The sequence below is a fragment of the Pelobates fuscus genome, chromosome 5, assembly GCF_036172605.1.
Source record: "Pelobates fuscus isolate aPelFus1 chromosome 5, aPelFus1.pri, whole genome shotgun sequence".
Lineage (NCBI taxonomy): Eukaryota > Metazoa > Chordata > Amphibia > Anura > Pelobatidae > Pelobates > Pelobates fuscus.
Genome location: NC_086321.1, coordinates 374,821,930 through 374,836,622, shown reverse-complemented (window position 1 = coordinate 374,836,622; position 14,693 = coordinate 374,821,930). Strand labels below are relative to the sequence as shown.

Below are 14,693 nucleotides of genomic sequence, written 5' to 3'. Positions count from 1 at the left end.
TGGGTTAGTTGTAGTATTCTATCCCCTTTTTGCTGTTATACATCATATCTTATCTCAGGTTTTGTCTTTAATGTTTACATTAGTCGCATTCCTTAGCTCAGACCTGAATAAATAGAGTGATAGAGAGAGAAATATTGTGTCTGTCTTAGCCTTGTAATACAAAATGGAGTTACCTCTGTTCTGAGGGTGACTGGCAGTATACACTTTTAATTTATATCTTAACACAAAATGTCTGCCGACATAAATATACTGACAGATCCCACGCCGGCGATCGAGGTGCGGGACTCACCTGGCAGCCCAGGGAGTCCCCCTCCATCCGTTCCGGCCTTGGGCCATTTGATCGCCGTCCATGTCAGTGCCAGCAGGGAGAGTGCCTATAATAACAGGTACTCTTCCTGCTGCTTGAAAAAACAAAAAGAAAACATTTAAAACAGTGTAAAATTAAATTATATATATATATATATTGTGATAAAGTGAAGGCAGAGAGGCCTTTTAACCCCAGGGGAAGTAGTTTTTGTGTTGCACAACACAAAGCTTTGTTTAGTTATGGGCCCCTGGGGTGGAGTATTTGGAGAAGGGTGGGCCAATGCTTCACTCCACAGTTTAGTGGTTTTCTTGGGAGACAAAGATCCAGGCCAGGGTTTTTGGACAGTCTCCAACCCACTACTCAGCTGCAGATGATCAGCTGTAGCAGTGGGAATAAACCACTCCCTGCTAGGCAGGTACAGGGGGATTGCTGGCTTCCTCTCAGGAAGCAGGTAGGAGAGAGGGTGTTCTCTCCAGTAAGAGAGTCAAGGAGACTAGGCACTGGGAGTGCTGGCTTGAGGCACTGGGAGTGCTGGCTTGGAGCACTAGGAGTGCTGAGAAGAAGCAGTCAAGGCTGGCTTGGAGCACTGGAGTGCTGAGAGCAGACAAACACACTAGGTTGGTGAAACCCACAAATTTTGTTATAGTTTAACCCCTGATAGATAGGGAATCTGATGTGAGTTAGTGCTCAGACGAGCTAGGCTTTTTGTTGTAGGGATTTGTGTTACATCATTGCATTTATGTTTCGTTTGCTGCTGCCTGATGTGTAGATTTACAAATAAAGTTGCCGGGATTATAAGAAAATAAAAGGACTGTGCATATTTTGCCCTAGAGGACCGTGCTATCTACTAACAAGGATCACAATATGGTGGAGAATGCGGGCACAGTAGCACATTGAGGGTCTGTGGGTGTGCCAGTCATCCGTGGGTCTGCTTATTGAGGACATTTATTTTGGCAGACCTGCTAATCGAATAAAAAGCACTGTACCTTTAAGACTGTTACCTGCGTGGTGCTATAATGGAGGACCTGCTGAAGGCTCTGGTACAGGCAACTGCTGTACAACAGGAGGCTAACAGGAGAGCTGCAGAAAACAGTGCAGCCCTGCAGCAACTGGTGCTGGCCCAGGCAGAGGATGCTAAAGTCCTGGCCAAAACACAAATGGAGTGCACTGAGTCCTTGGTGAAACAGCTTGTTGTGACACAAGCGGAGATGTTTAAAGTAGCCCGTGAGGAGCAGAAGAATCAGAAGGGAGAACAAGACAAACTGATAACTGAAGTTGACAAGTGTTTATATGAGAATCAAAACATTGCAGCTTCACGTGAAAGCCTCAAACTTGCTCTGAGTGACATCACAACAGATGAAGTCTTAGAAAAAGAGTTGGAAACAAAAACATTTTCAAGCTCAGAAACTGAATCTTGCATGTTTCAAGAGAAAGCTGGAAAGACATTAGAAAACAGAAAGGTGCTGATAAATCTTTCCAAGGCAACAAAAGGAGAAAAAACTACTGTGGCTGAGGCCAGCAGTGTCAAGCCGGTTTGTGTAATAAAAAGTGAAGCAGAAGCCGCTGATGTACACCCAAGTGAACAAGTTAAAGCCATGAAAAACAGACTGACTTGGGGAGTCAGAGAAGACAACAGCGAAGGAGCTGAGCTTAATAGAGAGAAGCAAGGCACCCCATTTGAGTATAACAATGCGGTGCACTGTTTAGTAGCAGAGGCTACCCAAAAATGTCAACCAGCTGTTGGACAGTTTGGCAGAATAAAGCAAGACAGAGAAGTAGTGACAAAACAAAGTCACGATAAGAAAGGCAATGTAGTCGCTTCTGATCTAATTCAAGAGAGAGCGACTGTTACAGAACCATGCTGTGATGATAAAATGGGCACGTCCGCAGCTAAGCCAGACCAAGGCGAAAGTTACAAAGTAGGTGACATTGGCGTAGCAGAACAAAATATTTCAGAGACACCTGGTATTGCTACAAAGACTTTTGAATGATTGTCCGGGAGCTGTAGAACTGGATCTGCTGGCAAAGACTACTGCTACAAGGCCTGGGCGCACTGACTACCTGGAACAGCTGCCAGATTCTGGGAACACAGTCATGGGATTAAAGGCGGGACTCGGAATGCCTGACCGGCTGTTTGATACCGGGGCTGTCCTGACCCAGCGAGAGGCCATGACTGCATCTCTGGACACCCCCAAGGGAGCAGGGAGACCGCCAGACAGCCCAGAGGAAATCATTGCTGACATTGGGAGGTGGCCACTCAAGGCCGAGCAAGCAGAGGGAAACCCAAAGGAAGAAAGCTGTACTATAGTTTTACGCATCGCTCCTACATTCCTTAGATTTGGCTCTTTTGAAATATTCAAGGAAACTGATGAATTAACAGGCAGAAGGGGTCCTAGTGTCAACAGAAATGACGTTCGCATCCAAATGATTGATTATGTTATCAGTACGTTATATCCAGACATTCAGAATACACATGCAGAGCACAAGATTGAACGAAATGCAGCTTTCTTCAGAGAGATAACCAGGAGGACTGCCAGGCTTGTTGCAGAGTGGCAGTGTGTTGGATTTTGCCATGGCGTGTTAAATACTGATAACATGAGCATTGTTGGGATTACTATTGATTATGGCCCATATGGATTCATGGACAGGTATGATCCAGATCACATTTGCAATGGGTCGGATAACATGGGTCGTTATGCCTACAACAAGCAACCAGAAATCTGTAAGTGGAACTTGGGAAAGCTCGCTGAGTCGCTGGTACCAGAGTTTCCGGTAGAAATCAGTCAAAGTATAATTGATGAGGAGTATGATTCAGAGTTCCAGAGGTGGTATATGCAGAAGATGCGAAAGAAGCTTGGCCTGTGTCACGATTCGGGGAACCCAACACGCCAACACACACACAGACACACACACAGAAAGTGTGCCGTACCGGTCCTTAGAGTGGCCGGGCTAGGCACACACAGAATAGTCAGGAGACAAGCCAAGTAGGGGAACCAGAAAACAGAATAACGAGAAACAAGCCGAGGTCAAAGGGTAGGAGAAAGTCACAAAGTCAGTATAACAAGCCAGAGAGTACGTAACCAGAAAGCACACGTTCAGTATCAATACTATAAAGCAAAGACCACAACAGGGCAGGGAGGAACAGGAAAGGTAAGTATATAAACCAGAAGATTAATTCTGATTGGCTAATTTCCAATCAGAATTAACAATCACACGTGGGAGATATCTAAACCTCCCACTGTGATTGAGGCACTGTGCCTTTAACGCCGGGTCAGGTGACTGACCCCGGCGTGTAACAAATTGGCCGGTCTCCCAGCGTGCAGCGTCATGCATGCTGCCACTGGGGGACCCGGAAGAAGACGCGGGCGGCACCCGTGGCTGGGAGAATGCCGCCCGCCGAACACCTGGCAGGAAGGGGACCGTGGACGGCTGGAGGGTGAGTGCCGCGAGCGGATTGCAGCCTCCCCTCGCAGCCGCCCGCGGGATCCTGACATTACCCCCCCCTCGAAGACCGCCCGGAGGGCGGGAAGCAGAAGGCTTCAAAGGAAACCGGGCATGAAAGGAGCGGACCAAAGAGGGAGCGTGCAAATCAGAGCTCAAAACCCAAGACCGCTCCTCAGGGCCGTACCCCTTCCAATCCACCAGATACTGTAACCGACCCCTAGAAACACGAGAGTCGAGAAGGGCAGCCACCTCGTACATGCCACTGGAGACCGCGCGAGGGGAAACGGGCCGCCCGAGGGGACGAGAGAACCGGTTACACAGCAAGGGCTTCAAAAGCGAGACGTGAAACGTGTTCGGAATACGCATGGAAGGAGGCAGGTCAAGGGAGTAGGAAACGGGGTTAACCCTACGCAACACCTTGTAGGGACCCAGAAATCTGGGAGCAAATTTCATCGAGGGAACCTTGAGACGGAGGTTCCTGGAGGACAACCATACCCTATCACCCGGAATATAAGAAGGGGCCGCAACCCTACGGCGATCAGCAAACCTCTTCTGAGCAGCAGCTGAACGAGATAGCGCAACATGGACCTGATCCCACATCTTCCGCAAAGAGGCGAGGTGCTGGTCCAAGGCGGGCATTCCCTTGTCGGAGAACGCACCGGGAAGGACAGAAGGCCGAAACCCATAAGCAACCTCAAAAGGACTTAAGCCAGTAGACGAGTGAGACACCGTATTCCTGGCAAACTCAGCCCACGGAAGGAGGTGAGACCAGTCGTCCTGGTGCGCATTAGTGAAGCAGCGCAAATACAATTCCACAGACTGGTTAGCACGTTCGGCTGCACCATTAGATTGCGGGTGATAGGAGGAAGTGAACGACAAGGAGACCCCCATCTCAGCACAAAAGCCCCTCCAAAACCGAGAGACAAATTGAGGACCCCTGTCAGACACGATATCCTGAGGAACCCCATGCAAGCGGAACACTTCTTTGGCAAACACCTGAGCCAACTGACTAGCAGAAGGAAGCTTTTTAAGCGGAATGAAGTGCGCCATTTTAGAGAACCTATCCGTCACAGTCAAAATCACCGTCTGACCATCAGAAAGAGGAAGGTCTACAATGAAATCCATGGATAAGTGGGTCCATGGTTTCTTTGGTATAGACAGAGGCAAGAGTAGACCCTGGGGTCTCACATTAGGGGACTTACACTGAGTACAGACCCGACAAGCCTGTACAAAATCTACTACGTCCTGCTTAAGCGAAGGCCACCAGAACTGTTGAAGGAGGCCCTTATAGGTTTTGGTTACTCCCGGATGACCAGCAGTTTTGGCGGTGTGAAATAAAGTTAACAGCTTTTTTCTGTCCTTTGTTTTAACATATAGTTTACCAGCCGGCGTCTCAGGGGGTGCTTGGGTTTGGTATGTCTTAATACTATCAAGAAAAGGAGATGAAACAACCAAACGGGTAGCAGCTATTATCTGAGACGCAGGAACAATAGGTACAGGAGTCAGGTTAACATATTCTAAAGGTTCATGCTGTCGGGAGATAGCGTCAGCTTTGGCATTACGGCAACCAGGTCTATAGGTAATAACGTATTGAAAACGTGAAAGAAATAGGGACCATCTAGCCTGCCGGGCAGATAACCTTCTAGCGTCAGCTATATAGGAGAGGTTTTTATGATCAGTAATAACCATGATTTTGTGTCTAGAACCCTCTAATAAGTACCTCCATTCCTTAAAAGCTAACACAATAGCTAATAGTTCCCTGTTCCCAACATCGTAATTCTTTTCTGAATCGGACAACCTTTTTGAAAAGAAACAACAGGGATGGAGGGGTTCATCATGCGATAACCTCTGTGACAGTACTGCTCCCACACCTGACTCAGAAGCGTCTACTTCCATAACAAAGGGAAGAGAAGGATTAGGGTGGTGCAGTACTGGGGCAGAGGCAAATGCCTTCTTGAGAGTTTCGAAGGCCTTAAGGGCTTCGGGAGTCCAAACCCTAGGGTGTAGACCTTTTTTAGTCAGCTTCGTTATAGGAGAGATAAGGGGTGAAAAGTTATTTATAAATTTCCTATAATAGTTGGCAAATCCTATAAAACGCTGGATAGCCTTAAGTCCTTGGGGAAGTGGCCAGGACAGTATGGCTTCCAATTTAGCAGGGTCCATACTGAAACCCTGTTCAGTAATTATATAACCAAGGAATTGCACCGAGGTTTGATCGAACAAACATTTTTCTAACTTACAGTAGAGTCCGTTCTGTAATAATTTCTTGAGCACCATCCTAACATGATTATGGTGTGACTTCAAATCAGGGGAATACACAAGTATGTCGTCCAGGTACACCACGGCACAGACATGCAAAAGATCCCTAAGGACATCGTTTATGAGGTCCTGAAACACAGCAGGAGCATTACACAGTCCAAAAGGCATGACCAGATATTCGTAATGCCCGCTGCGCGTATTAAACGCTGTTTTCCACTCGTCATTCTCCTTTATACGGACGAGGTTATAAGCCCCCCTGAGGTCTAATTTGGTGAAGTACTTAGAACCTTTCACACGATCAAACAACTCAGTGATGAGGGGGATAGGGTAGGCGTTTTTAATCGTTATGTTGTTCAGACCCCTGTAGTCTATACATGGCCTCAAGTCGCCCTCCTTCTTTGCCACAAAAAAGAAACCAGCACCAGCAGGAGAAGAGGACCTTCTAATAAAACCTTTACTTAAGGATTCCCGTATGTACTCCTCCATGATCTGGTTTTCTTTCTCAGAAAGAGGGTAGACCTTACCCCTAGGAGGCATAGTACCCGGTAACAGGTTTATGGCACAGTCATACTCCCGATGTGGGGGTAGTTTATCTGCTTCCCTTTTTTCAAAAACCAATGCAAGGTCTGCATACACAGAAGGGACAGAAACAGAAAGTGGTTTAGCCGTGGGCACATTGAGTGAACAAACAGGACGTACATGAGCCATACAGTCTTGTTGACAAGATTCCCCCCAGGAGAGTATATCTAAACAACCCCAGTCAAGTACCGGGTTGTGCTTAACTAACCAGGGAAAACCCAGAACGATTGAAGCAGTAGGGGAGTCAATTATTTGAAAGGTTAACCTTTCCTTGTGCAAAGCACCCACAGACATAATGATTTCTTGGGTTTCATGGGTTACCAGAGGTTTCTCAAGCGGTCTACCATCTATGGCCTCAACGGCCAAGGGTGTGGCCTTTTGGATCAAAGTCAAGGCTGCGGTTTTGGCAAAGTTCTCATCCATAAGGTTGTCTGCCGCACCTGAATCGATCAAGGCTTTAGTTGTTATGGTGGTTTTATTGACCAAAAGAGAAACCGTAATAAATGGTCTGGAGATGGACACATGAGGGGACAAGGTCATAACACCCGAGGCCGACCCCTCTCTAGGCCTTAGGTGCTGTAGTTTCCCTGTACCTTAGGGCATGCATTACAGCGGTGCCCCCTCTTACCACAATAAAGGCATAACCCCTCCCTTCTACGGTACGCTCTTTCAGCCTCAGTTAACCCCGTAGCGCCTAATTGCATGGGTTCAGGGGATGGTGGCCTAGGAGCGGGTAGTGCTAGTAATGCAGTGCTGGGTAGGGCAGGCAACACCCGTGTATCCAGGCGTCTTTGACTACGCCTCTCTCTAATGCGGTTATCAATAAGGATCACATAGTCTATAACATCATCCAAAAGAACAGGCAATTCCCTGGATGCTATTTCATCCAGTATGTAAGCAGCCAAACCCTCCTGAAAGGCTGTTACGAGGGCGTCATTGTTCCAAACAACTTCAGCTGCTAGAGTGCGGAATTCGATAGTGTAATCCGCTACAGATCTATTACCCTGTCGTACCCTAAGCAGAGCTTTGCCAGCAGAAGCAACCCTACCGGGTTGATCAAATGTGCGTTTGAAAGCGGTCAAAAAGTCTGCAAAGGACATTGGGGAAGCATTCTCCCACATGGGATTAGCCCATGCTAAAGCTCTCCCTGACAAGTGGTTTATCAAAAAGGCTATTTTAGATCTGTCAGTGGGATAGGAACGTGGATTCATCACCAAATGGATGTCAATTTGGTTGAGGAAACCACGACACAATGCCGGGTCACCGCTGTAGCGCTGTGGCGGCGTCATATGCACTACATGGGCAGGAACGGGTGCCGGAGTGGGAATGGGCTCGGGCACAGCAGCAGCAACCTCCTGAACGGCAGGCTGCAAGTGTGCAGTGCGAGCCAGTATGGTTTGCAAAGCTTGAGCAAACTGATCCATACGGTGGTCCAAGCCTTCCATTCTAGCCTCCTGATTAACTAGGAGCTGTGGTATGTCAGCAGGTTCCATTATGGCCCTGTTGTAATGTCACGATTCGGGGAACCCAACACGCCAACACACACACAGACACACACACAGAAAGTGTGCCGTACCGGTCCTTAGAGTGGCCGGGCTAAGCACACACAGAATAGTCAGGAGACAAGCCAAGTAGGGGAACCAGAAAACAGAATAACGAGAAACAAGCCGAGGTCAAAGGGTAGGAGAAAGTCACAAAGTCAGTATAACAAGCCAGAGAGTACGTAACCAGAAAGCACACGTTCAGTATCAATACTATAAAGCAAAGACCACAACAGGGCAGGGAGGAACAGGAAAGGTAAGTATATAAACCAGAAGATTAATTCTGATTGGCTAATTTCCAATCAGAATTAACAATCACACGTGGGAGATATCTAAACCTCCCACTGTGATTGAGGCACTGTGCCTTTAACGCCGGGTCAGGTGACTGACCCCGGCGTGTAACAAATTGGCCGGTCTCCCAGCGTGCAGCGTCATGCATGCTGCCACTGGGGGACCCGGAAGAAGACGCGGGCGGCACCCGTGGCTGGGAGAATGCCGCCCGCCGAACACCTGGCAGGAAGGGGACCGTGGACGGCTGGAGGGTGAGTGCCGCGAGCGGATTGCTGCCTCCCCTCGCAGCCGCCCGCGGGATCCTGACAGCCTGATTCAAGCAGAGCTCGAGGACGACAGCAGTCTTATCTCAGACCTGTTGGAAACCATGAACAAAACGGGAGCAGATTTGACAAATACTTTCAGAGTGCTCAGCAAGTATGCTGGGAATTTCGTCAGCGCAGAGGATTTTCTAGATATTCTAACTGAGCAGTACGCTTCCTTGGACGAGTTAAAGGTGGTGTTCAAACCCAAAATGGATCCAAGACAACTGTCGGTGATGCTGATGTTGGCGCAGAGTAACCCTCAGTTATTTGCTTTGAATGGAACAAAAGCCAACATATATAAGGAGCTTGATCGTATCGAACGCTACAATAAACTGCAAGAGTCCAGTGAAGACCAGCTACTGAGTAATAACCATGCACTCTGGGAAGAATGGCTTCACAAGTACAGCACTCAGTTGTCAAAAGACCAAGCAACTACTGGGGATAATGATACATTTGTGGCTGAACGTGTGAAAATAATGGACTCTAACAATACGGCATTTGTGCTCAGAAATTATGTTGCTCAAAACGCAATTGATGCAGCTGAGAAGGGAGATTTCAGCGAGGTACAGCGGGTATTGAGAATGTTGTAAAATCCATACGATGTAGAAGTCTCTTTCCAACAATCACCTGATGAGGCAGGCGATGAAGATGATGAGCTTGAAGAAGAAGCTGACTGGATATATAGAAATACTTTTGCAACACCAACAATATCTCTACAGGAAAGCAAGGACTACCTAGAACGTGGACAAGCTGGAGCCACCTTCTTCAGCAGGAAGGGTCCAAGCACTATACAGAAGATCAGAGAGGCCCTAAATTTCATGAGGAATCAGCATTTTGGGGTCCCCTTTATTGCATTCTACAGAAAAGAATATGTGGAACCAGAACTTAACATTAATGACTTGTGGCTTGTGTGGCAGTGGGATGAAAAGTGGACCCAGCTGAAGATTCGAAAGCAGAGTCTTATCCGCCATTTCCAGAAGATGCAGGCTTACCAATATGAGCAAATATCTGCAGACCCTGACAAGCCTTTAGCTGATAGAAAAAGGCTAATTACACACCAAGCCTTTGTAAAGTTTGCGCTTGAAAGTTACTCCGACGTTGAGAGATTATCAAATCAGAAGCTGCGGATGTGGAAGCAGATGATGATGATTGTGAGGAACTTGGCTGCTAAGGAGCCACACCGTATTGATCTTCAGCCTAGTTCCGCTAACAACCATATTAGCGGGGAAACTGGAAAGAAAGGAGAAAACCTGATACTGAACCAGGGACAATATATATATGATGGTAGAGTGTACCCAAAAGTCCCATTATGGCTACGAGACCAGACTGAGAAAAAGCTCAGATGCTTCAACTGCCACCTGCAAGGACATATTACATATAACCGTCCTGAGAATGAAGAGACAATACAATGTGACATAGTATTAAGGGCTCTGCATAGGATTGTATTGACCTGCTTAAAGATGTGTATGGCGACTGGTGGTGTTACAGCACAGTTAAAAGTGGTGATGGTGGAAGGGAATTGTGCACAAGCACTAATTGATTCAGGGAGCGAGGCTACTTTGAAAAGTGTTCTGCTTCAGCCAGAGAAATGTGATATAAGACAAATGTTTAATATTGTATGTACACATGGTGACACCCGCACATACCCCAAGGCAGAGGTAGAGTTTGTCACTGAGGTTGTAAATGTTAAATGCCCTGTAGTACATTCAGCTCAAACGCAAGAGCGTATAAGTAAGGCCAGGTATCTGAGTACCTTGGACCTGGTCATAAGGTATTGGCAGGTTCCCCTCAGGGCCGGATTAACATAGGGGCTGATGGAGCTGCAGCTCCAGGCCCAGGCCCATGGAATAGGCCCATTGGTTTAAAAAAAAAAAAAAAAAAAATTTTTTTTTTACATTTTTTTTTTTTTTTTTACACACTACTCTTAGGGTTGCCAGATATTTCTCATGTATTTCTTAGGGTTTCCAGGTATTTCTCAGAAGTATTTCTCAGGTATTTGAGGCTGCCTAGCTGGTGCCGGTATTGCAGTAATACCGGCAACACAAATGTCTGTCTCAGTATAAACATAGATTATTCTGCAATACCAGCGCCGGCCAGTAGGGGTCGCTGTTTGTGTGGAGAGAGGCAGTGATAAGAAGTTACGGCATCTCCCTCCCTGCCTCTCTCTACTCACTGATCCGCGGGGGAGCAGCTCTGCACAGAGTGTCCAGACAGCAGCTCCGAGACATGGGGACGCTGATACATTTGGACACTGGGGAATATGGGGACCCTGAGCATGGACGTCCGCAGGAATTTTTCCGTGGGGGGGGGGCATAATTGTAATGACATCCATGCTTGGCCCCTTTTTGACAGTGTTATGAAAGGGAAGGAGCATAGTCATTTTCACATAAAGCAAGGATGAATAGCATTTTCACAACTATGGTGTCAGGAATATATGTTTGTATTCCTGACACTATAGTGTTCCTTTCATCAAATTACAGGAACATTCTGGTCACCATAACAACTTTATCTAAATGAAAATGCTGTGATGCAAAGAGGCCCCTGCGTGCTCTTTCTTTGAAGGGGTGAAACTGCTCTCAAATGGTTTACCCCCAAAGGCTTCCTTCAGCTCCAGATCTCCAGGTCGCTCAGTGGTATTCGACTTCTGAAACAGAGTGTCAGGAAGTGCAGATTGACGTTGGGCATGGGTGCCGCTGATTGGCTAGAGTGGTCAGCTGACACTCTAAGCCAATCGCTAGTTCCCGATTCATAAAAATGTTTTAGCCAACAATGTTTTAGCCAATCAGCGGCACCCCTGCCCAGCTGCCCTCTGTGTTTCCTGACACTCAGTAAATAAAAGTGAACACATTAACACTGATATTGTTTCCTGTTCCCTCTTCCTACTCCTTGCTGCCTCTTCCTACTCCTTGCTGCCCCTTCCTACTCCTTGCTGCCCCTTCCTGCTCCATGCTGCCTCTTCCTACTCCTTGCTGCCTCTTCCTACTCCTTGCTGCCTCTTCCTACTCCTTGGTGACCCCTCCTTCTCCTTGCAGACTGTCCCTACCCCTTCCTGCATCCCCTTCCTATTCCTTGCTGACCCCTCCTGCCTCTTGCAGACCCTTTCTAATCCTTGCTGACCCCTCCTGCTCCTTGCTGCTCCTTCTACTTTACCCTCCTGCTCCATGAAAACCTTTCGACCCCTTATTGCTTCTTGCTGCCCCTTTCTATTCCTTGCTGACCCCTCCTGCCCCTTGCAGAACCTTTCTGCTCCTTCTACTTTACCTTCCTCTATGCCAGGGGTAGGCAACCTTCGGCTCTACAGATGTTGTGGACTACATCTCCCTTGATGCTTTGCCAGCAATATGGCTGTAAAAGCATTATGGGAGATGTAGTCCAAAACATCTGTAGAGCCGAAGGTTGCCTACCCCTGCTCTATGCGGTCTCCCCCACCCCCCCATCCCTCACTTACCTGCTCTGTAGGCTGCCTTTGTGCTGCTCCCCTGCGGTTTCAGTCATGAGAGAGAGGCAGGGATTAGCTGTAGCTTTCTGCCTTTCTCAATTCACAGCGCCACCTACTGGCCAGCGCTGGTATTGCACTGTATTCTCACACTAAAATGAAAAATAGCAGCACAAGCTGAAAAATCCGGGGGGGGGGGGGGGCAAGTACCCCCCTTTACCCCCCCCATTCGGACGCCCATGACCCTGAGACACTAGGGACACAGTGGCCCCATGTCTCCCAGTGGCCCCTAGTCTGTGTCCCCATGTCTCCCAGCCACTGTCCCTAGTGGCTCAGTGGCCCCATGTCTCCCAGTGTCCCCATGTCTCTAAGTGTCCCCTAGTGTCCTAGTGACATCAGGACACTGGGAGACATGAGGACACAGACTCTAAGGGACACTGGGAGACATGGGGATACAAACACTAGGGGACACTGGGCGACATGGGGACACTGAAAGGCATGGAGGCACAGGGAGACATGGGGACACTGGGCGACTTTGAGACATAGGAGACATGGCAGTGTCCCCATGTCTCCCAGCAAGTGTCCCTAGTATCTCAGTATCCCCATGTGTCCCTGTTGTCTCTCAGTGTCTGTAGTGTGCCAGTGTCCCTAGTGTCTCAGTGTTCCCTAGACTCCCAAAGTCCCCTAGTCTCCCAATGTCTCTGTGTCCCCATGTCTCCTAGTGTCTCAGTGTCCCCTAGTATAAAAGAAAAAATCTCAGGCACTCACTGTGATAGATTTAGGCAGGTTTATTGGACACCGCAACGTTTCGACCTGTACCCAGGTCTTTATCAAGTCTCCAATGTCCCCTATGTATCAGTGTCCCCTATGTCAGTGTCTCAGTGCCCCATGTCTCTATGTGCCCGTAGTGTCTCTGTGCCCATAGTGTCTCTGTGCCCATAGTGTCTCTGTGCCCGTAGTGTCTGTGTCCCCTAGTATAAAAGAAAAAAATCTCAGGCACTCACTGTGATAGCTTTAAGCAGGTTTATTGGACACCGCAACATTTTGACCTGTACCCAGGTTTTTATCAAGTCTCCAGTGTCCCCTATATATCACAGTGGCTCAGTGCCCCATGTCTCCCCGTGTCCCCTCGTGTCTGTCACCCAGTGTCCCCAAGAGTCTCAGATTTCCCAGGTCTCCCAGTGTTCCCTAGTATCTGTGTCCCCATGTCTCCCAGTGTCCCAATGTCTCTCAATGTCCCGTAGTGACATAGGGACACTGGGAGACATGAGGACACAAACACTAAGGGACTGGGAGACATAGGGACACAGACATTCCCCCTTTTTGTGTATGTTCGCCCTTTCAGCCGTTCTGGTTAGGTGATTTGTGTCAGTAGCCCACCATTTTACCGCATCCATAGACTTCCTACTTTACTGGACACTGCTGTTAGGGGGTATGGGTTTACTTGAAAGATGAAAGCATGAGATTAGCAAAGGGTATGTGTTTTCTCATAGTTGCATCCTATGAGTTTCCCTACAGCATCTTCTCCATCAGATACATGACGCTTAGGAGGTAGGACTGTTTTAGTGTTTTTGGTCAATAAGATTTTGTAATTAGGCCCATCATAATTATCAGCACCAGGCCCACTGGGCTCTTAATCCGGCCCTGGTTCCCCTGACAGAGAAAGCAAAGGGAAGGACAGCGTTTTCTACTCCCAAGGGGTTATGGCAACATAAAGTACGGCCATTCAGGTTGCATAGTGCACCAGCCCCCTTTCTGCATATACATAGGATACTTTGGCCCCACAGAGAGAATGCAGCTGCCTACCTTGGCGGTGTGGCGATTCACAGGGTGGACTTGGAAGCACACCTGATGAAGGTCCAGTTGGTTGTGCATAATGTAAGGGCTACCGGTTTGACCGCTAACAAGTGTTATCTAGGATTTGAGGAAGCTAACCATTTGGGTTATCCACTTGGGTGGAGGTTCCTTAAACTACAAGGGAGCAAGGTAGCAGCCATCTACAATAGGCCACTTCCTGTAACTGAGGAGCAAGTCAGGGCTGGTACAGCCCTAGGTGACGTGAATGTTCACGGTTTGTGTTCTAAGGCCGCTCGACCCGATGGGTCTTAGCTGGGGGGGAGGATATGTGATAAAGTGAAGGCAGAGAGGCCTTTTAACCCCAGGGGAAGTATGTGTAGTTTTTGTGTTGCACAACACAAAGCTTTGTTTAGTTATGGGCCCCTGGGGTGGAGTATTTGGAGAAGGGTGGGCCAATGCTCCACTCCACAGTTTAGTGGTTTTCTTGGGAGACAAAGATCCAGGCCAGGGTTTTTGGACAGTCTCCAACCCACTACTCAGCTGCAGATGATCAGCTGTAGCAGTGGGAATAAACCACTCCCTGCTAGGCAGGTACAGGGGGATTGCTGGCTTCCTCTCAGGAAGCAGGTAGGAGAGAGGGTGTTCTCTCCAGTAAGAGAGTCAAGGAGACTAGGCACTGGGAGTGCTGGCTTGAGGCACTGGGAGTGCTGGCTTGGAGCACTAGGAGTGCTGAG

At 48.2% G+C, this 14,693-nt stretch overlaps 2 protein-coding genes across 2 annotated transcripts in view; both read left to right on the top strand.

Annotated features, from left to right (window-relative positions):
• The window catches only part of LOC134610453 (uncharacterized), a 113,992-nt gene that overhangs the window by 5,784 nt on the left and 93,515 nt on the right, over positions 1-14,693 (top strand). The gene's annotated exons all lie outside the window — the stretch shown is intronic.
• LOC134610514 (protein adenylyltransferase SelO, mitochondrial-like) lies at positions 2,426-9,316 on the top strand. The gene is made up of 2 exons (XM_063453480.1): positions 2,426-3,168; positions 8,731-9,316. The coding sequence occupies exons 1-2, from the start codon at positions 2,426-2,428 to the stop codon at positions 9,314-9,316; spliced, it is 1,329 nt and encodes a 442-aa protein (XP_063309550.1).

Coding starts and splice junctions, on each gene's coding strand:
- LOC134610514 (XM_063453480.1), top strand. CDS start 2,426: ATGCCTGACCGGCTGTTTGATACCGGGGCTGTCCTGACCCAGCGAGAG. Junction 3,169..8,730: donor ATGCGAAAGAAGCTTGGCCT/GTGTCACGATTC, acceptor GGATCCTGACAG/CCTGATTCAAGCAGAGCTCG.